The sequence below is a fragment of the Mya arenaria genome, chromosome 3, assembly GCF_026914265.1.
Source record: "Mya arenaria isolate MELC-2E11 chromosome 3, ASM2691426v1".
NCBI classification, from domain to species: domain Eukaryota; kingdom Metazoa; phylum Mollusca; class Bivalvia; order Myida; family Myidae; genus Mya; species Mya arenaria.
Genome location: NC_069124.1, coordinates 58,434,216 through 58,456,825, shown reverse-complemented (window position 1 = coordinate 58,456,825; position 22,610 = coordinate 58,434,216). Strand labels below are relative to the sequence as shown.

The 22,610-nt window shown below is 35.6% G+C and overlaps 1 protein-coding gene across 2 annotated transcripts; it reads right to left on the bottom strand.

The window, feature by feature from the left end:
* Positions 1-7,764: 7,764 nt before the first annotated feature.
* LOC128225860 (39S ribosomal protein L46, mitochondrial-like) lies at positions 7,765-21,079 on the bottom strand. Of its 2 annotated transcripts, none has more exons than XM_052935757.1 (6): positions 21,018-21,079; positions 17,877-18,090; positions 17,473-17,615; positions 17,180-17,328; positions 13,718-13,846; positions 7,765-10,917 (listed from the first exon to the last, which is right to left on the bottom strand). In XM_052935757.1, exons 1-6 carry the CDS (start codon positions 21,064-21,066, stop codon positions 10,765-10,767), a joined length of 837 nt encoding a protein of 278 aa, XP_052791717.1. In that variant the 5' UTR covers positions 21,067-21,079; the 3' UTR covers positions 7,765-10,764. The 2 variants fall into 2 exon arrangements, with proteins under 2 accessions (XP_052791717.1, XP_052791718.1); XM_052935758.1 differs by lacking the exon at positions 7,765-10,917 and adding an exon at positions 10,981-12,509.
* Between the last annotated feature and the right edge of the window lie 1,531 nt (positions 21,080-22,610).

Genomic DNA, 22,610 nt, shown 5'->3' with positions numbered 1-22,610 from the left:
ATGTATCTAGCTGGTTCCCCACGCGACAACGCTGCCTAGCAACGATTGCGCGCGAATACGGGAACCGACAAGTCAAACGGAACAGGCGATGTTCCAGTGCAGGAAATTGAAGCTATTCCATTGATTAATTTGAAAGTCATGCTTCTAACCAGACAAAAGTTGGTTATACCTAGATATGTAATAAGTTGTTATGATCACCAAGAATTGAGAGTGATTTTAAAGCACAACTCGATAATGGATTTGCCTATGCATTTAATAGACTAGTCCGTTTTCTAATTCAAAATCAATATTCACGGATGTTTCGTCAACTAGATCACTATGTAGCGTAAATAAAATATGTACGATATCTGGTTCGATCTGGTTCGTCTTACAAATATGTATTATTAGAAATAGGCGTAGAACCGGTTGGGACAGGTGACACGTTGCCCCATTTCTTTCTGTAAAGTGACAAACAATTTAACAAATATTACTGCATTTTCCCTTTTGATACTTTTTTTCCTACTTCGGCAACCCGGGCCCTTTTGAAATGTTCACTCAATGCATTGGCCATTAAGCATAATAGCGCGCACATGTACGCCCGAATGCTTGAAGAATGAGAAGTGGACATGTGAAGGTGTAGTCTCAAAATGCAGGGACATCATGGAGATGGGAGGCGTGTACTTCATGTGTGATTTGTTTGAAGAAGGCAGTAAAGATCCAAATTTGAGCATTACGAACGCCACTATCTAAACCAAATGCAATGAACATTGACTGGTATTCCTATATATTTACACCCACTTTGCATTCGGGTTTTTAAAGCTGCACTCTCACAGATTAACAGTTTTGACTTTTATATTATTTTTTTGTCTCAAAATCAGCGATTTTGGCAACAATGCCTTCAAATCAGTCATATAAGATAACTCTATAACTGTCGAAAAAACGCATTTTTCTTAAAACGTTAATATTAATTAACGCTTAACAAAAAAATAGGCATAAAACATCAATTTTCGAACATAAATATGAAAAACTGCGATCTGATCTTATATCACTGGTTTCCAGACATTAACGCAGTATGCCTAAAAGGTACGTCTCTGACATGTATTGTTTACTAGTGATTTAAAGCTGCACTCTCACAGATTTACCGTTTTTAAAACTTTTTTATTTTTTGTCTTGGAACGAGCACATTTTTGCGTAAATATATGCAAACATATGATATAAGATTGCTGACAAAAAATCAGATCGTAGAAATTCATATTTCCGTTCGAAAATTAATGTTTCATGGCTTAAACCGTTACTAACGCATAATTAACATCAATTTTTGAACTTAAATATAAAGATCTGCGATCTAATTTTTTATCAGCAGTCAGCAGTCTTATATAACTGGTCTCCATAGATTTTCGCAAAAATTGGCTCGTTCCAAGACAAAAAAATAAAAAAAAAACGTTCAATCTGTGAGAGTGCAGCTTTAAATCTAGGTTTAAGCGTTACGGTTTTAACTCGGGCTGCTACGCTCCTGGAAGATTCCCATCACGGACGTAAACACCGCATACATTGACAATATGGCCTTGACGTAATTGACACTATCTGAACCATATTCTTTAAATACCACAAATTGCGTTTGATCATGATATTATAGTGTCGACTTTCGGGCTGGTGCCGCGGCGTGCCCTCGTGAGTATCGACCCCTTCTAGGCCGTGCGCCAAACAATTAAGGAGTTTTTAGCCAGCAAAGTCTACAGTTCTCAATAACTAGTTAGTTATTGCATACTGTCACCTACTACTAGTAGCTTTGAAGTGCTCCCATAACTCCTCATTGAAGAAAAGTATTTCAAAAAGTTAAAATTCCTTAACTGGTCTACACTATTTGGAGAACTTTTAACTGTGTTTCAACGGTTTATCAAGAAATTAACTAACATCGAGGTAACATAAAATTCATCAGTAAACTGACCACTATTCTTTATTTTTCTGATTTAGGACAGACCTATGACAGACCAAATCTTGCGGCCTAAAATCACAGGCAGTTCAAGATAGGGACAACCTCAAGCATTCATGAATGCAAGTGTCTGTGCTCGAGCCTCGTCTGTGCTCCCATTCTCTACTTTGTTTTTAAAATACACGGTAGCGAATTACAGTGAATATTTGACAAAACAAATACTCTTTGTACGATTAAATCCGATTACTATCGAAAATTTATTTGAGACAAATAAAGATGACCACCTCAGGGGTTTTATGGCGTTTACTCACATGAGAAAATGCTATGGCACAGATCATGTTGAGTATATCATATATACATGGCTAATTTTGCTTGTGAAATACTCTAAACCAAAACATGTTTTTTTTGTTACGATGCCAAAATAAAAAAACTCAATCAAAGCACCGAAGGCTTCCAGCATTTGAAGCTACCCAAATATGAGAAATCGACAAAGACAAATAATCTTGTTTTCAACGAAAAAAAAATAACAATATTAAGTCGCGTCTCACACGCGATGTTACCGTTTGTTACTACAGCCTATCGTCACCTGGTTTTACAAGTTACCTTGTGCACGTGTACTTGTCTTTTTTCCGTTTTCTTTTTTTTAATGTCTCGCAAAAAAGTTGCAACGGAGACATTGAATAACAGCGGTATGCCATTTCACAGTATTTTGAGCACCTTATACAATTAAATGGTATAAACGGGATACTTGTTTGATTGTTTGTTTCAGTGTAAGATCGAAATATAATTCACCGAGTGAGCACTAAATTCATATTTTTACGAGTGGTCTCGGCACGAGTGAAGTATTCACTGTTGGTGTTCACGAGGTGAAATATATTGCTATCTTACACTGAAACAGACAATTTGCCAAATCATGATTGGAATTAACAGTCATTTAATTACATTTTTTTAGAAAAACGCGCCAATTTGTATGCGCACATAACGTCATTTCGGAGATAACGTCGTAGGAATTGTGACCCAGCCCTGTGCGCGCTGACCGATGATTTGATTTGGAACTGAGAGTGGGCTTAAATTTAAAAACAGTGAAAAATATCAAATGATGATTTCACTGTTTAAACAGTGAAATACCAGTTTTATTTCACTTATAATAAATTTCACCGAGTGAGCACTATATCTATATTTCACGAGTGGTATCGGCACGAGTGAAATATTCACTTTTGGTGTTCACGAGGTGAAATATATTGCTACCTTAAACTGAAACAAACAATTTGCTTAATGTTCGAATTAAAAGTCATTTAATTATTTTTTTATTATTAAATCGCGCCAATTTCAGTGTGTGTATAACACGTGATGAATTACGTCATAAATGCTACATCGAAAGGCAACATTTTGCTGAAAACGAATACTTAAAGATAACCTTTCTTCTACTACACCATTTTAAAATGAATCGAAGGGCAGTCTATACCGCTTTAAGAGCCCAGCCTTCGTTGTATTACTGGAGTTTTTCTCAAACATAATTATTTGAAACAAGTTATTACAACATTATATTAATCACTTTCGTTGGTCCGATTTTACGCGAAAGTGTGGTCTTGTGTTGACGGGGAAACCGGAGAACCCGGAGAAAACCCACTTGTCCGGCTTGGGACCACGAACCAAACGCACATGCGCCCGAGCTGGGAATCGAACCCGGGTCGCCTAGGTGAGAAGCGAATGCGCTAACCACTGCGCTAACCTGGAGTTTGGTGAGATGATTAGTTTCATCAAACACTTCGACAGACCTGTTTCCAAATGAATGTTTTGACAGTGCTCCGTCAGACGGCCGTTTTGTGAAAAGGTTTGTCGAAACTACTCTCAATAAAACTCTGGTAAAAGACCGAAGGCGAGGCTCTGTAGGCGGCGAAGACTGCGCTATGTTTCATTTACAATAGGAATTTAAATAGTGAAGTTATCTTTTTTTAAGGTCTTCATTTGAAGCAAAATGTTGCCCTCCGACATGGTATTTTCACTGTTTGAAAACAGTGAACTATCAGTTTTATTTCACTTAAAAATCTCTATAAACTACCGGAAAGCATATCATAAATATTTTTATTCGAAGCTATGTACACTTTTCTCTTTTTCATAAACTAAATTTATTTTAAGGCATTCAGGATTTTTAACAATGACCATTTGTAGATTTCGTGATATATCTCTTTTCTATTATTTTAAATTAAAAAAAAATAAACATTTTGTTTTTACTAACTTGTGAATCATTTCTTATTGTTCAGAACTATGCCAAAGACAACATCGTTGTTAGTGGCATCGTTGATGACTTTCAAATCGTTACTGCTCTGGAAGCTTAATGGATACACTTGTGATCTGCTGTATTCCTAACAAGATATGAGACAACTGGTTGAGTTGTACTTGTTTATATTTTATCAATATATGAACACATCATCAAATATTTCACGTTTAAAAGTTAACAATGATGTCGTTAATCGTGTTGTTAAAATTAGTACAAATAATGGTAAAACTGTTGGCAACGTCACGGCCACTGCGACTTCACGGCCACGGCCACTACAACTTCACGGCCACTATAACGTCACGACCGACTACAACTTCACGGCCACTACAACGTCACGGCCACTACAACTTCACGGCCACTGCAACTTCACGACCACTACAACTTCACGGCCACTACAACGTCACGGCCAATACAACTTCACGGCCACTACACCTTCACGGCAACTACGTCGCAGCTACTACAACTTCACGGCCACTACAATGTGACGAACACTACAACGTCACGGCCACTACTACGTCACGGCCACTACAACGTCACGGCCACTACAACGTCACGGCCACTATAAGGTCACGGCCACTATAACGTCACGGCCACTACAACGTCACGAACACTACAACGTCACGGCCTTTACAACGTCACGGACACTACATCAAGGTATTTTGCATCAACATCAGACAGGTTTCTAAACTTTAGCCATATGAATAGTTTAAGAGGTATTTCAAACATAATATGGTTGATATCAAGTATTAACGAACCTATATGCTTGTACTACAATTGTATTTTAAGGCTAAATGAATTTTCTACATTTAAATGTTCACAATTATTGATTTGTCTACGGATATTGATATATATATATATATATATATATATATATATATATATATATATATATATATATATATATATATATATATATATATATGTTTTTGTGTATGAAAAAACATCACTTTTGTTGCGTTGGGAATGCCCCTTTTTAGGGTAATGTCCGAGCAGATGGTAAACAAGAGCTGTCGTAAGACAGCACGTCGACTACGCTGCTTTGACTTAAAAGTGAATACAATAATGATGTATGTGCCCGTCAAAAGCAATAAAAATCAAATTTAAAAATAAACAGTGACCTTAACTCTCGGGCGCCCAAAACACAATCTCATGAAAGGTCTCTATAAACTCTTTATATATACCAAGTTTGCTCGCAATATGCCGACCCTTACTTAAGTTATTCAATACCAACCATTTTTCTATTAATATTAGCTTTGACCTTGACCTTGATCCTATGGGCCTCAAACGCAATCCAAAAAAAGGTCTCCATATACCAAGTTTGGTCACTCAATGTCAAACCTAGCTAAAAAAACTAGAAGCGCCGCAATGCGACGAAACCAGGTTTTTGTTATGGGCAATCAGAAATTATAGCCAATTAATTTGTTGTCTGACTTTATCTTTACTTTTATCAAAAAGAGACGTAATTGAAAATTACTGTTGGCGGAAACCATTTTTCTATTTTTAGTAACAGTGACCTTGACCTTAGCCCCACCCCCCTCAAAAGCAGTCCCAAGCTAGCTCTTCACATAAGCTACCTACACACCAAGTTTCATCAATATTTGTCAATGCTAACTTATGTTATTGGGCAGAAACCATTTTTCTATTTTTAGTAACGGGCGACCTTAATCTTAGCCCCACCCCCCTCAAAAGCAATCCCAAGCTAGCTCTGTACATAAGCTACATACACACCAAGTTTCATCAATATCGGTCAATGCTAACTAAAGTTATTGGGCTGAAACCATTTTTCTATTGTAAGTAACAGTGACCTTGACCATTTTTCTATTTTGAGTAATAGTGACCTTGACCTTAGCCCCTCCCCACTCAAAAGCAATCCCAAGCTAGCTCTTCACATAAGCAACTTACACACCAAGTTTCATCAATATCGATCAATGCTAACTAAAGTTATTGGGCAGAAACCATTTTTCTATTTTAAGTAACAGTGACCTTGACCTTAGCCCCTCCCCCCTCAATACCAATCCCAAGCTAGCTCTTCACATAAGCTACCTACACACCAACTTTCGTCAATATCTATCAATCCTAACTAAAGTTATTGGGCAGAAACCATTTTTCTATTTTTAGTAACAGGCGACCTTGATCTTAGCCACACACCCCTCAAAAGCAATCCCAAGCTAGCTCTTCACATAAGCTACCTACACACCAAGTTTCATCAATATCTGTCAATCCTAACTAAAGTTATTGGGCAGAAACCATTTTTCTATTTTAAGTAACAGTGACCTTGACCATTTTTCTATTTTAAGTAATAGTGACCTTGACTGTAGCCCCTCCCCACTCAAAAGCAATCCCAAGCTAGCTCTTCACATAAGCAACTTACACACCAAGTTTCGTCGATATCTTTCAATGCTAACTAAAGTTATTGGGCAGAAACCATTTTTCTATTTTTAGTAACAGTGACCTTGACCTTAGCCCCATCCCCCTCAAAAGCAATCCCAAGCTAGCTCTTCACATAAGCTACCTACACACCAAGTTTCATCAATATCTGTCGATCCTAACTAAAGTTATTGGGCAGAAACCATTTTTCTATTTTAAGTAACAGTGACCTTGACCATTTTTCTATTTTAAGTAATAGTGACCTTGACCGTAGCCCCTCCCCACTCAAAAGCAATCCCAAGCTAGCTCTTCACATAAGCAACTTACACACCAAGTTTCGTCGATATCTATCAATGCTAACTAAAGTTATTGGGCAGAAACCATTTTTCTATTTTTAGTAACAGTGACCTTGACCTTAGCCCCACCCCCATCAAAAGCAATCCCAAGATAGCTCTTCCCATAAGCTACCTACACCCCAAGTTTCATCAATATCTATCAATGCTAACTAAAGTTATTGAACAGAAACCAATGTTTGACGCCTGCCCGCCCGCCTGCTCAACGACAACCTCATTCTAATAACCCGGTTTTCGTTGAAAACCTGGTTAAATATATATAAGGCGACTTTTGAATGAAGGGTATTGGACTTATAAGAGAAAATCCCAACTTGCCCTAAAACCTTAACCTGCCCTCAAACTTTAACCTAAGTTCCTAAGTCAATCAGGGGCCATAACTTGTATTAAGGATAATATGGAGTTATATAACCTCATTGTGTGATGGTCTTGAAAAACTGTGTGAAGTATTTAGTCAATTGAATGAAGCGTATAGAAGTTATTAATAAATATCCCAACCTGCCCTAAAACTTTAACCTAAGTTTCATAGTCAATCAGGGGCTATAATTTGTATAAAGGATAATATGGAGTTATCTAACTTCATTATGTGATAGCCCTGAACAACGGTGTGAAGTATTAAGGGAATTGAATGAAGGGTATTGGACTTATAAGTGAAAACCCCAACTTGCCCTAAAACTTTAACTGGACGCCGACACCGACGCGGAGGCGAGTAGTATAGCCCTCCTTATTCTTCGAATAGTTGAGCTAAAAAGGACGCAGTATACCGCTGACTTAGTAATAACATCACCAGGGACATATGATTTAAACTGTCTTTATTACAAATGCACAGAAACTTGTGCACACTAAAATATAACATTGAAAACACTACATTACTCAAAATACTGTGAAAATGGAGGTAGCGAAAGGACACCAGGGAAAACAATAATTTAAAACTTTGATGGTGTTATTGCGGGCAAGGCTATACATATTTGCGACAACCAAAGAATCAATGTGCAAGACAAACATTCTGTGGCTGACTTTCCCTTGTCCTACTAAGTACTAGTCACAACTCTATGTCGTTTTTCCTTGGAAACATAATTGCCGAAAAAGACATAACCTTTGGCAACCGCTAAATAGTTAAAAAAAAGAATTGGACAGCAGAGGTGACATTCAGTGTGGGTTTTTTGCAAACATTAATAATACTAGTTTTTTTTTAAATGTTATCAAAAAATACAGCTTGTTTTTTAAGGAAAGCCCCAATTCGGTTTAGCCCTCGATATTCGAATCTCCAACTACCAACAACATCCAAACTATACCATCATATTTTGAACAGCTGTCTTAAACATCTTTCATGAGTTGATTTAGTCAGCCTTCAGCTGTACCTTTAGAGTCTTCATCTTACACTTTAATATTATCCACTCTCTCAAACCATTAACCTTTTAATGCATCACTAAACTATGACTTCCCAAATTATAACGAATACTACTTTTGAATGGAATTTTACAGCCCATTTCATCTTGTTCAATAATGCATCAATCCCCTAAATCCTGATCTAAGTCCAATTTTGTTATATAACCCTGTTTCAGGTTTGACAGTTACTAATTTGACTAACACAACTGGGTTTGTGAATTTTGTACAAACAAATTTACCTTCTATTTATATAACCAGACCAACCAAAAGCACAACTTTTGTTAACTATGCTTAAAAGTGATTAGTAAATGTATTTAATTCAGAACTTCATTGTTAATCTGCATGGTGATTAAGATCCATTAAAATTAACTGTATTTTTAGCATGTATTTAGTTTCAACATTATATATTTTACAGTGATTGTGAAGAAAGTTATGATAACTTATACTAAGTCACTTTCATTGGCACGATGTTGCGTGAGAGTGTGGTCTTGTGTTGTGGGGGAAACCTGGGTACCCAAAGAAAACCCACTTGTCCGGCTTGGTGACCAGAAACCAAACTAACATGCGCCCATCCAGGAATGGAACCCGGGTCACCTAGGTAAGAAGTGAGTGTGCTTACCACTGTGCTAACTGGACATCCAGCATGTATTTGTCAAGATTTATTAGAATTTCCAGAATAGTCTGTTTATTCTGTATACAAAACATTTAGAATAAACAATGTTTCTTTTATAGAAATTGAGAAAACCTTTAGTATGACCTGGAACATTCTCTTTTGCTAGATGAAGAATGACAGGTTAATAGTTAATTTGTATATCAAACACATTTTATAGTATAGTCTTAATAAGTAAAAAATATATTTATTTACCAAATAGTTGATATGATGAAAACAGTTACTTCACACTCAGATATATTAACATGTATTTTGTTGAGACATTATTACTGATTCAACTCATGGGTTAAAGCTAATAAAATTCTTCTTTTTCTATTGAAGGGCAAAATTCTTTAATCTAGGTGTCTCGAGGATAAGTTTAAGTTTCTTTAAAAAGTTAACACGTCTTTATAAATGTTCACCAGAGCTAGAACATATCTCAAGTTTTGGAATAATTTAAATTTTATTCTCTGAGGATTACATTTTAACCTTTTGATGGAATAATTATGCTAATATTGATGCATTCAATATTTCATGTGAATTAAATTCTGTGGTTATTAATATATCAGTAAAGACAGTTTGTGAACTTTTTTACATTATTTTTTTATTATTCTAGGTCTAGGTATTTAATTTTGTTTATATAACTTATTGAAAAAATACTGGGGTATTGGTAAATAAAATTTGTTGTTTTCAGTTTGTTATGGTTTCTTGTCGTACTTGATGCTTCAAATGGTTGAGTCGAGTATTTCATCCCTATATTTTGCAAAATGTTCTCATTTGGGCTTGTACAACCACCAAGATATTAATACGTACAATATAATATACAGTGGCCGTGTATAAATACAATAATTTTTCCACTCTTAATTTTTTTTGTTCATAAATGAAGTTTCTTTCATTACCAATTTTCAAAATCACAACTAAACTGGAATATTTAATAGGTTTAACATAATGTATTTGCTGGAAATGGATTAACACCAAAACATTAAGTTTCAATTCAAACACCTTATAAATCCCAAAACAACAACATCCTTTAAAGTTTTTACTAGTTAAAAGTTTTTTTGTATATATATATACTTTCCACTACACTCTGTTAAAGAGAGCAATTAAGATAATAATTTAACATAAAATTCATTTTCTAAAACATATGGCAGCATAAGATCAACTTGATGCAAACTTGTAACATTATGAGGTTCTCCTATCCCATTCAGTAATTAACTACCCTCAAACAGGATCATCACTTAAAAAACCAACAAAAAGTACAAGATTATGAACAGTAGTACTCAAGATTGAAACTTTCTTCTTAAATATCTGTATAACTGTTTATTAAAAGAACAGTACATTTACATTGTATCTAAATTATATGAGCACTATACAATAGTTCGAACATATTGTGAAACAATGAAAGACTAAGAAGGGTGGAGCAAGTGAAGCAATCTAGCAATTCTTTATCTTTGCAATTATAAGTTTTATTTTAACCAACTATATTATCAAGTGTTTTTCCCAATGGGGAACCAAACAATGATGTCCTGTACACTGAGTTGCAAACTGTCATTCTTAATGATTAACCACAGTACTTATTGAAGGCAAATATGTAATTTAAACTGGCAGGAAATGTAGGTTATACTTTAACAAAATATTCTGTTCACATTCAAAATATGCTTCATCTAAATCATTTAATATGACAGTATCGGTAAGCTTATTCGAACACCTCATCTCAATTCCATTCCCTCCTTTGTACCACAAGTCTTTTGAAAAGGTCCTCCGACAGCACATCACACATCTATCAGTGAATCAGGATTAGCTGAATCTCCCAAAATCAGGAATCAACAAGGAACTGACTGATGTGTTTTAGGTATGACCCTGTCCCGACATACTCGTGTAGGGAGTCGATTGTGACCCACTTCCAGTCACCCATTTCCCCTGTCTCCTGCACGTCCCCGGAGAGGTATGTCGCTTTGAAGAAAAACGCCTGAAATGAAAAGCAAGACTAAAATTTTTTTTTTTTTGTTTTGTCACATGACAGTGACTGGTTCAGTGATACTTATGCTATATGGTTACAGACTTCAGGGACATAGGAAATACATTCAAATCCTTAGTGATTATTTGAACAAATTTGATTGAATCTCTGTCGTTATCATGACGTCACTTGTTGTACCCGGGCATGCTCTGGGTACGCCTGACTGCGTTTTTGTTATTTGCTGTAACTTTTTTTTAATGTTTTATGTATTTATCTTATATTTATACATCATGGACAAAAATATCATACAATATATATGTGCTTTCCAAAGATATAGAGTTGCATTTTTATTTTTCTAGCAACAGCCTACAAACTTCCCAATCACCGCTCATATACATATATATATATATATCATATGTATATATATATATTCCAGAACAACCTATTTTCGACCACAACCTATTTCTGATCGCCTCCTGAAAATAGGTAAAACACTTCTAAATTGCGTCACTTCCGGTAAAAATAAGCTCCAGTTGTTAACCATAACAGTAGAACTGTCAGAAAACTTCATTTGAAAAAAAATGGTAATGCTAGTGTTAAAAAACCCCAGTTTTACTTGAAACAACACCAATTAGTCATTTTTAATTAATGCCAAATCAAACCCTTCATTAAGAATGATTTCACATGTAAAATACTTCTTTAAAATCGTGTTGTTTTTGTTTGCCAGATTGTACATATCTACGAAAGCCTAAAACCTATGCCCTATTGTTTTCTAAGTATAGTGGACAACATTAAAAGCGCATCAAAATATGGTATGTTATTTATTCTAAAATTAATGAAATTTATCTACAAGTAAATATATTGAATTGCAATTGGGCTCTCAGTTATCATAAAATTATACATATTGCAGCCTAGGCAGGTCATATGAGGCTTATTCAGAGTTGGACGAGTGATACCAGGGTTCATGATGGGTAAATTTAATATTTTGTACCCATATGAAAGCCATTAAAAGGGATGCATTCCTTTGCCCCTCTTGTGGTGATAAGTAACTATAAAGTGACTGTATGGCAAATATGTAAACATTTAAAAAAAAAATTTAAATAAAATAGTTTCAACACTTAAAACAAGTCATAAAAATTAAAATGAAAAATATTGTGCACAAACTTTTGTTGTGAAGTATAGTTAAAGGTCATGGTCGAAAACAGGTTGTATCTTGGTCAAATACAACATGTGACAGCCACCATTTTGGATTCAAAATGTAAACAACAGACGATTGAAACAGATTTTATTTTTTTGTTTTTTGAAAGATGAATGAATGCTTTAAATGGTACACACAAATATTTATCTTTTATTATCACTTATTTATTGTTGAAATGTAAAAAATCCTTAGGCGGTCAAAAACAGGTTGTTCCGGGATATTGACAAAGTTGACAATCTTCATTTAACACAATAAGACTTTTAAAATACAAGTCAGATTTTGTTTGAAAGCAGGTGAAAACTAGATTATTGTTTTTCATATATTTTTGTATCTTTTTTTACAAATGGCTGTGGGGTGAATTTCTGCTTGAGAAGCATGGATACCCCTTCATCAGGATACTTTTTTCCTGGAAATGAAATATTTACAGATTTATCTATTGAATTACCAGTCATAAGCGACAGCCAATCATGTGCTAGCGTGCTTTCATTACATTAGGAATTGAAGTTGAGAGCAAGTTATACCCTCTAATCTAGTTATATATATGGATAAGTGCTGTAAACTAACAGGGGGGCATGGCAGTTTAGATGAGAGAACTTTACTAGGTATTTTGAATTGAAAGATCGTACACAGAAGAATTCTTATTTAGTTTGTCAACTTATTATAAACATTGCATGTGTTTATTCAACATTGACCCAGTAATACACAGCACTCGAAAACTAGAGCTGTCACAGGAGTGACGAATACCCCCAAATGCCGCCTGGACACAGGAATGGCAAACCATTCCTTTGAAAAGAGGCCATAACTCCAAGGTTACTGCACACTGCATCTTCTTTTATCATGCATGTATTGTTTTATTTAAATCTGTTGAGTAATTTAGAAGTTACACTGCTGACAAGAAAAACTAGCCTTTCATGAGTTATCGTCCGGAAACCGTTTTTCTATTTTTAGTAACAGTGACCTTGACCTTGGCCCCACCAGCCCCAATATCGAACTTGACCTGTATCTTCTGATGTTACACCTGTGTACCAAAAATTGTTCAAATCTGTCTAGCCTTTCATGAGTTATCGTCTGGAAACCGTTTTTCTATTTTTAGTAACAGTGACCTTGGCCCAACCAGCCCCAATATCGAACTTGACCTGTATCTTCTGATGTTACACCTGTGTACCAAAAATTGTTCAAATCTGTCTAGCCTTTCATGAGTTATCGTCCGGAAACCGTTTTTCTATTTTTAGTAACAGTGACCTTGACCTTGGCCCCACCAGCCCCAATATCGAACTTGACCTGTATCTTCTGATGTTACACTTGTGTACCAAAAATTGTTCAAATCTGTCTAGCCTTTCATGATTTATCGTCCGGAAACCATGAAAACCGACAGACCGACCCACCGACAGACCGACCCACCGACCGACAAGCTCACTCCTATATACCCCCTCAAACTTCGTTTGTGGGGGTATAATAAGGAAGGAAAGGCCATGTCATACATTTGCACGTGGCAAGTGTTCAATGTACAGCGTAACATGTTTATGTGTTTTTTCCCTTGCTTAGAAAGTGTTCAAATCCATTATAGCAAAGGAAATAATTTATAAACTTCTAAATTCAATATTTACTTCATACCTTGACCCCATACTCAGGTCCCTGATACCTGGCTGGCATTTTGTATTTATGGTAACCACATGGGGCATTTCCCAGGAATATGGCGTCTAGCTCTTCTCCGCATGTTGACACCAAAGACCGCTCAGCTGCCTGAAATTATGGCAGTTATTTCTGTTCTTGTTTTCAAACAATCAAATGTTGATTATGTTAAACAACAAGAGGCCCAAAAGGGCCTATGCTCTACTGGCATGGCTTTTGTGGTCATTTTCAATCCAGAGCATGTACATTTGAGTAATAGGCAACAAATATATAGTTCACTTTTAGTGTTTGGGTAAGCTGAAAACGCTGCACGTTCAACATCTGAGGACAGGAAGTGTTGTAAGCAGATTAGTTGCATGAACTATTTTAATATGTGCCAAGTAAAGGTAATCTGAGGGTAAAAAATATTTGCTTTCAAAACTGTACTCATCGTCAAAATTTCATTTCTGTAGCTTTAAAAATAAAAAGTCGGTCAAAGGTCAAAGTCAAGGACATCTGAGGACAACATTAATGCTTGTTTGCAAAACTGTTCACATGGTCAAAATTTCATTACTGTAGCTTTAAAAATTAATAAGTAAATCAAAAGGGGTGGGGCCAGCTTTTGCCCAAGGGGCATTATTTCAAATGTTTTCAATTGCATCATATGACGCTCCACAGCATATCAAAGGTATGGGCCTTGTGGTTCGAAACAAGAAGATTTTGAAAATATTTCTTAAATAAGTCTCTAGGAAAATAGTGACACCCAAGGCAGTGCCAGTTTTGATCCAAGGGGCATAATTTGAACAACCATGGTAGTGGATCACTAAATAAAGCCTTGTTCAAAATAGCAAGGATTTGCATAGTGGTTTCAGACAAAAAGGTTTTTAACATTTCCCAATTTAAGGGGGGGAGGAGTCTGTCCCTTACAAAGAAAAGAGAACTCTTCCCTGGGCCTCCGCCAACGTCGCCGAGGTCATTTGCATTTGCCGCCCTGGTCCCTTGCGGGACAATCTCCGTGGGGGGGGGGGGGGCAGTAATGACCCCAGGGGCATAATTTGGACAAACCTTCACAAGCAATTGTGAATTTACATGTAAACTTGGCTAAAAATAGACTTCGCTCATGTAGACTTGGCTAAAAATAGACTTAGCTTAAAATAGCATTTTTTACACTTTCAAGACCCATAATCCAGGCATGCATGGGCAGATCTTGCTGGTTTTCAAAAGGAACCGAGTTCTAATGGATATCTAAATACTGTACAAGTGTCATCGAGATACAATCAAAACTGAAGACTGTATCATGTTCACAAGCAATTGTTTACAGACGAACTGATTTTTTAATACTTTCAAGGCCCATAATCTAGGCATGCATGGTCGGATCTGGCTGGTTTCCGAAAGGAACCGAGCTCTAATGGATATCTAAATACTGTACAAGTTTCATCGAGATACAATCAAAACTGAAGACTGTATCGTGTTCACAAGCAAGTGTTTACACAATAGCATTTTTTTATACTATCAAGGGCCATAATCTAGGCATGCATGGGCGGATATGGCTGGTTTTCGAAAGGAACCGAGCTCTAATGGATATCTAAATACTGTACAAGTTTCATCGAGATACAATCAAAAATGAAGACTGTATCGTGTTCACAATCAATTGTTTACACAATAGCATTTTTTTATACTATCAAGGGCCATAATCTAGGCATGCATGGGCGGATCTGGCTGGTTTTCCAAAGGAACCAAGCTCTAATAGATATCTAGATACTGTACAAGTTTCATCGAGATACAATCAAAACTGAAGACTGTATCGTGTTCACAAGCAATTGTTTACAGACACACGAACGCACGGATGCACATACTACGTACACATTACCATCGCATAAGCTCTTCTGGCCTTTGGCCAGTAGAGCTAAAAACGTTTTTGCTCTTCACTTAAATGCCAAAAAGTTCTTGAAATGGTTAAAGTAGAAGGCATTATCACAAATCAGAATGGTAACACAATGATAATAAGTACATTTTTTGTGTATATATAATCTAACTTCCTTTTACCAAATAGATTTGCTTTTAAATATCAGAAAAAATCTTTGTTTTAATAAAATTTCAAAAAAAAACCATCAAATGCATCTATTTCTTTTTGCTTTGTCAATCATGGGGCATATCTCTTCAATTGTCAAAGCCAGTGCAAGTATTCATAAAACATCTTACAGTCAGTCATTTACCATAGCGCGCTCAACTTCGCCGCTTTGACTTAGAATACAATAACGATGTAATAATACCAAGTTTGGTCTCTTTATGTCAAACCTAATTAAAATTATTCGATACATAACAAGGTGACTTTGATGCTGCCCTCCCACCAGCCTGCCCAAACAATTACGCAAGTCATTCAAATAACTTGATTTCCCATTATGAAAATGTGGTTAAGAATATACAAATATGCCCTTCAAAGGAAAAAAAAAAAAAAAAAAAAAAAAAATTCAAGGGCCATAATTTGAATTTAGGCTTAAAACGGAGTTATGTTTCTTGTTGTAAGATGGTCGTAAATAATTTTGAATTTTATTAAGTGCATTTAATGAATGGTATAGAAGTTTTTTTATTAAAATCCCAACTTGCCCTTAACTTATACTTGCCTAAAACTTTAACCTAAGTCAATCAGGGGCCATAATTTGTATAAAAGATCATATGGAGTTATCTAACCTCATTATGTGATGGCTCTGAACATCTGTGTGAAGTATTAAGTCAATTGAATGAATGGTATTGGAGTTTTAAGTGAAAATCTTAACTTGCCCTAAAACTTCAACCTGCCCTAAAACTTTAACCTCAGTCAATCAGGGGCCATAACTTGTATTTAGGATAATATGGAGTTATGTAACCTCATTGTGTGATGGTCCTGAACAACTGTGTGAAGTATTAAGTCAATTGAACAAAGGATATAGAAGTTATTAATAAATATTCCAACTTGCCCTAAAACTTTAACCTAAGTTCCATAGTCAATCAGGGGCCATAATCTGTGTAAAGAATAATATGGAGTTATCTAACCTCATCATTTGATGGCCCTGAACAACTGCCTGAAGTATTAAGTCAATTAAATGTAGGATATTGGACTTATAAGTGAAAATCCCAACTTGCCCTAAAACTTTAACCCGACGCCGACGCTGGGGCGAGTAGTATAGCACACCTATTCTTCGAATAATCGAGCTAATAAGGTATTTCAGATATTATAATACCATATGAATAGATTAATTCTTAAATTACAAAAGTGACTTTAGCCAGGAAATGGCATAAGATGTTTTATAAACACAGGCCCAGGATTGTTTTACATAATAAAGACAGGCCAGTTAGCCCCAACAGGTGGCTGGTCATTGGCTTACATCTTAATATTATACAACTTTGGGGCTGACTGCCAGGATGCTAAAATGCCACATGACCCTAAATGGTGTGTTATATTTCTTAATTATAACCTGCACTTACCTGTCTCATAGACTCCCCAGGCAGTCTGGCACTCTGCGGAAACATCCACTGTGGCTCCCCTCCGTCCTCCCATTGTTTTTTCACGATCAACACAAGTTTTTTCTCCAGAAGGCGGTTGGCACTCTGCTCATTACCTGCCATATCTGCTTCTGAAATTGGAGTATACTGTCATATGAGCAGTCACTGAGAAGTAAACATTTTAAAAATTAAAAACACAAACCTTTGGACAATTCATAATACAAGTAGCATAGCAGTCAAACGATCATAATAAACTCATAATACAAGTAGCATACCAGTCAAACGATCAGTCAGTTTGAACTCTTCGAATTCCTTCTGCCAGTCTTCTTCTTGCTCCTTCATAGTGAGGAGATCCTGCTCAGCGATCAGCTTCTTCTTTTCATCTTCCGTCATTATCTTCATCTTTTCAAAAAGCTCTCTGAGGTGAGACAAACAGGAAATTAACATGTTTTGTATTACAGAGCACTAAGTTTAAAAAAGCAGCAGCATCTTCGGCATCTGAGTTCATTATTTACATTGCAAAGTTTAAATACAGTTGTTTTTGAAAATAAATATGATATTTTAAACAGTATTGATTTTAAAATAATTTCAGTGATGTTTTGCCTTACAACGTATATTATCATACATATTAAAAGTAATTTTATATATACTAAATAATATCTGGGTTAACAATACTTACTTTTCTTTGGTAAGATCTAACTCATAGTTAGAACGTAGACTTCTCCTGTATTCCACTTTGTTGAGGTGCTCCTGAAATCGTTGCTCGATATCATTCATGGGTGCGGTGAGGCGTGGGTATCGTTGAAGACACACAGCACTATGTAACTGCCAGGTTCTGGATTCCTGTGGGGCAGCTGAAGCATATCTTCTGCCAATTCGGCATTGTGGAGAGGCTGGAAAAAAGATAATCTTAAATCCTTATGAAATTGGTGAACGGAAATGTTAAGAAAATAATCCTACAAGCGCATATAGGTAAACCTCACAACAGGAAGGTATTGACTAACACCATCTTTTGTTTTTTTCCTGAAGAAACATTTCACCAAAGGGTCAATCAAGTGTCTGATATTTATCTCAACTTTGAATAGGCTTAGCTATACATACTGTAGAAATGCAAGGAGTTTGAAAATACCTAAATTACGAAAAAGACCTATCATGTCTCTCTCTCTCTCTCTCTATATATATATATATATATATATATATATATATATATATATATATATATGTTCCATGGTTGAACTCTAACTTATATTTGGCCCAAAATAATTTTAAATGAAAAATATGAATCGAAACGTTTATGTCCAAAAACTCCTATAATAGGCCTGAATCAGCAGCGGAACTCCTTGACTATACTATACTCTGCCTAATGGAATCTCTTCATGCATAAAAATTCAGGGGTGCAAATGAGGATATTTTAAGTAAACCAATCAGTTGTTAATTTTAATAAATGCACCACACAATTAGAGAGATATATAAGGTATAAGTCACAGTTTAAGCTACCCAAGTTTGAAGGTCAGTTTGAAGTTTTAAGGGAGTCAAATATTCATTGCCTGTCAAACTTGGTTCCGTCACAATTTGTATTTTTAGTTTACACTCTGTGATAGTATATTTTGTTTGATTATGATTGAAATGGAACTAGCATAATTTTTAGTTTTTTACCATATCTATTTTCATAATTAGAATAGGTTAATTCCAAATAAACTTCAATAATATTGATTGGAATATCATATTTTTACTAGCCAAATGTAGTCAGGTCAAAAAGGCCCAGTACCAGAAAGGCCCACTTTGAAATAGAAAAAAACACCTAAACTGTGTTGGAGTGGGTTGGATTTTGATAGGCTTAGTGGTGCGTGTCCTTAATGTGGTGCTTATGATAATAATTATGATGTCCCAAAACTGGTTACATTTTGTCTTTAATGTTTCACGGTTTGTTTCGTCGTGGACCTATAATCCATATAGGTCCGTGGTTTTGTGAGAAAGAAAAGTGTGATAAAGATGTATTAATTTTATTTTTGTGTTAAATATTTTACTTTTTATTACCAAACACATTAATGTTAAAAAAATGATCAATGGCTTGCTTGTATAGGTTTTTGAAAACAACATTCATGTGTCAAAGAAAGTCATTAGAATTGGGCCTTTCTGGACTTGGCCTTTCTGGTACCGGCCCTTTTTTTAAGTGGGCCTTTTTGACCCGCATTCAGCCAAATATTATCAAAGCATGAAGCCATTGAAAGGCCATACATTCCTAACATTGATTGGATAACCTATCCAATCAACAGATCAATTGTCGACCAAGACAGGAACATGATGGTGAAAATATGATTAGGTCAAAAAATATTTAAAGTACTGTTGATAAAACATAAAAGATAAAGCAAATATAGTTTACACATGTACCCGGTAAGTGTTTTATGATATCTGAACATGTTTTTTTGGCATAATGACATAAATAAATATGTGTTTAATAGTAGGCAATAATATTTCATAACAAGAGCTGTCACAGAGACAGCACGCTCAACTATTCCGCCGAAACATGGATCACTGTAAACTTAGCTTAGATTTCAATGAAATACATGATGTATTTGCTGAGATATTATCATAAAATTGCTGAGATATTATCATAAATGTGGTAACATGCAAAATTTAAAGTAGGTTGCGTGGTTGAGTACCCTTGCATAAAGTCTAAATGCAATACATGAAGTAGTTGCTGAGATATTAACCTATGTGTGCTAACATGCAAAACTTTAACCATTATTTCTAAGTCACATAATAAAGGGGCAAAAATTATATAAAATGCAAGATAGAGTTATCTTTCCTGATTAATTAAGAAGGTTGAATGGTTGGGAGCCTGTGTATGAAGTTTCAATGCAATACATGATGTATTTGAATAAAAAGGGCCATAATTTGAATTAAATGCAAACTAGAAATATCTTACTTGGTTAAAAATGTAGATTGGATGGTGAAGTACCATTGTATAAAGTCTAAATGCAATACATCAATTAGTTGCTGAGATATTAACCTATGTGTGCTTACATGCAAAACCTTAACCAGAATTTATCAGTCAAATAATAAAGGCCAATAATTTGCATTATATTCCAAAAAGTGTTATCTAACTTCATTAAATTAGTAGGTTAGATAGCTGGGAATACATATCTAAAGTTTCAACGAAATACATGATGTATTTGCTGATATATTGACTTAAATGTGGTTACATGCAAAACCTTAACCAGAATTTTTAAGACAAATAATAAATGGCAATTATTTGCATTAAATGCAAACTATTACTGTATCTAACTTGGTTAATTAAGTAAGTTGGATGGTTGAGTACCATTGTCTAAAGTCTTAATGCAATAGAACAAGTAGTTGCTGAGAAATTAACCTATGTGTGCTTACATGCAAAACCTTAACCAGAATTTCTAACAAGGTGTGATGCCGATGCAAACGCCGACGCTGATGCCAACACTTGGGTGAAAAGTATAGCTCTCCATATTCTTCGAATAGGCGAGCTAAAAATGTGAATTTATAACGGAGATAATTTCAAAATTGTGGCCCCATGGATTATCTGCGCTAGGACCGTTCGCTACTTCTTGCTGGGATGGAGGACGTCACGAGTCTGCCATAGTATAAAAATCGTCAAAAGACTCGTTGACGGTCACTAAGGTGGACTAATGACCTTCCCGGCTTCCGAAAAACGAATATAGCGAAATTATCTAATATTCTTATTAAAAAATCTTATATTTAATTTTATTTATTGGAATAGTAAAAAAAGACTTAATATCGATAATATAAATATATTTCACTTGTATTTAAGTTAAATATACGGCACCTTTTATTAAACCTAGTAATATTTTGGAAATTCTTATGGGCGCTGCCATATTGGAATTTAAAATTTCCGTACAACACCGTACCGGTTTCAGGTCATTACGGACCAACGTTTGAAACGTCTTGAATCAAAATAGAGGCGGCTTTCTCTGTTTACCCCCTGTTGCATAGATTTGGTTGTTAAACGCTCAATAACTCACCAAATATAAAACACCTTTTATGACAATATCATAGGTCATAGAACACACCAATTTAGACTAATGAGTTGCGCCCCAAAAATTACGCACTCCCCAAACGCTAAACGCCAATATGTTGCGTTCTTCTACGAACCGATGATGCTTGCACGTTGCGAGGAGTCCCTGATTTTACAACTTCATTACATGTATCTGGAACTAATAACAAAATCCTACTCCTATTCACGAAGAATGAACTCTATACTAAACTTAGCCAACAGAAGCCAGTTCACGGGTTGAAGAGAAAACATCATACCCCAATGACGCGATGACCGGTGTTCCACAAGGTTCCGTTATTGGTCCTCTTCTATTCCTTTATTAATAATTGTGGGATCAGGACTGATCCAAGCAAGTGTGAAGTCATCCGCACCACAAAGAAGGTACCGCCCCTCATAACACCACACTTCATCCATGATAATGAGCTGCATATATAAAAGGCTAAAGGATAGCATACATTGTAGGAAAGCATACCTAGACTGACAGCCAATTGCACATCGCCTCTCCATCGTCATTCTTGCTATGATGAATCGCATAACCCATGGTATTTTATTAATTCAGCACAGAGAAAATTTTGTTGAGCGATGAAAATGCCCCAACGAGTTTTCCGCTGTAGTGCCAATTAGTTAAAAATGAAGGTCAATGGTGAATAAATTAGTTTAACGTGTTGTTTTTTCCTGTTGTTTTCAGATATTTAAACCAGTAAAGTGAAAAAAAATCGAGGAATGTAGTGCTACATTGAATCGACTATCTGTTGTGTTAATTGTATAAGTTGTGTTCAAAATCTGATCGTCTAGAACGCCCATACCTTACCAGCGCTTATTTTGACAACGGTCTGATTCTTTAAATTTTGTTTTTACACTTTCTTTGCTATACTCGGTACACAAGCCGGCTTGATTTTGCAAACGGTGTCTTGAATAGGTTGTGGTGCTTATTTATCTTTTTTGAGCTCTTGTTTTATTTAACTCTTAATCCATACTGTGTATTCATTTGATGTGATTAAAATTTGCAAATACAAGGATAAAATGTCATATATATACACGTATTAATCATGAACACTGCACCCATTTACTGATATCTTTAAGGGAAAAATGAATACCAAATGTCAATATAAAGTAGTTCACCCAGTTAAAATATGTTTGGACCGCCCCTTAGGCTCGGATTATCCCGGGTTAATCCCCGACCCCGTCATACTGGAAGACGTTGTCAAGGGTAGTTCCGTTGACAAGCGCCCAGAAATCGAAAGCAGAAATGGGGAATTTGGAGTTTTCATTGCTGCTTAATAGGACAGGACAGTCAGCTTGTATCTCATTCCGTTTCTCCAACAGCTATTGTTCGGATAATAAATAGTATGACTTGAAATTGTG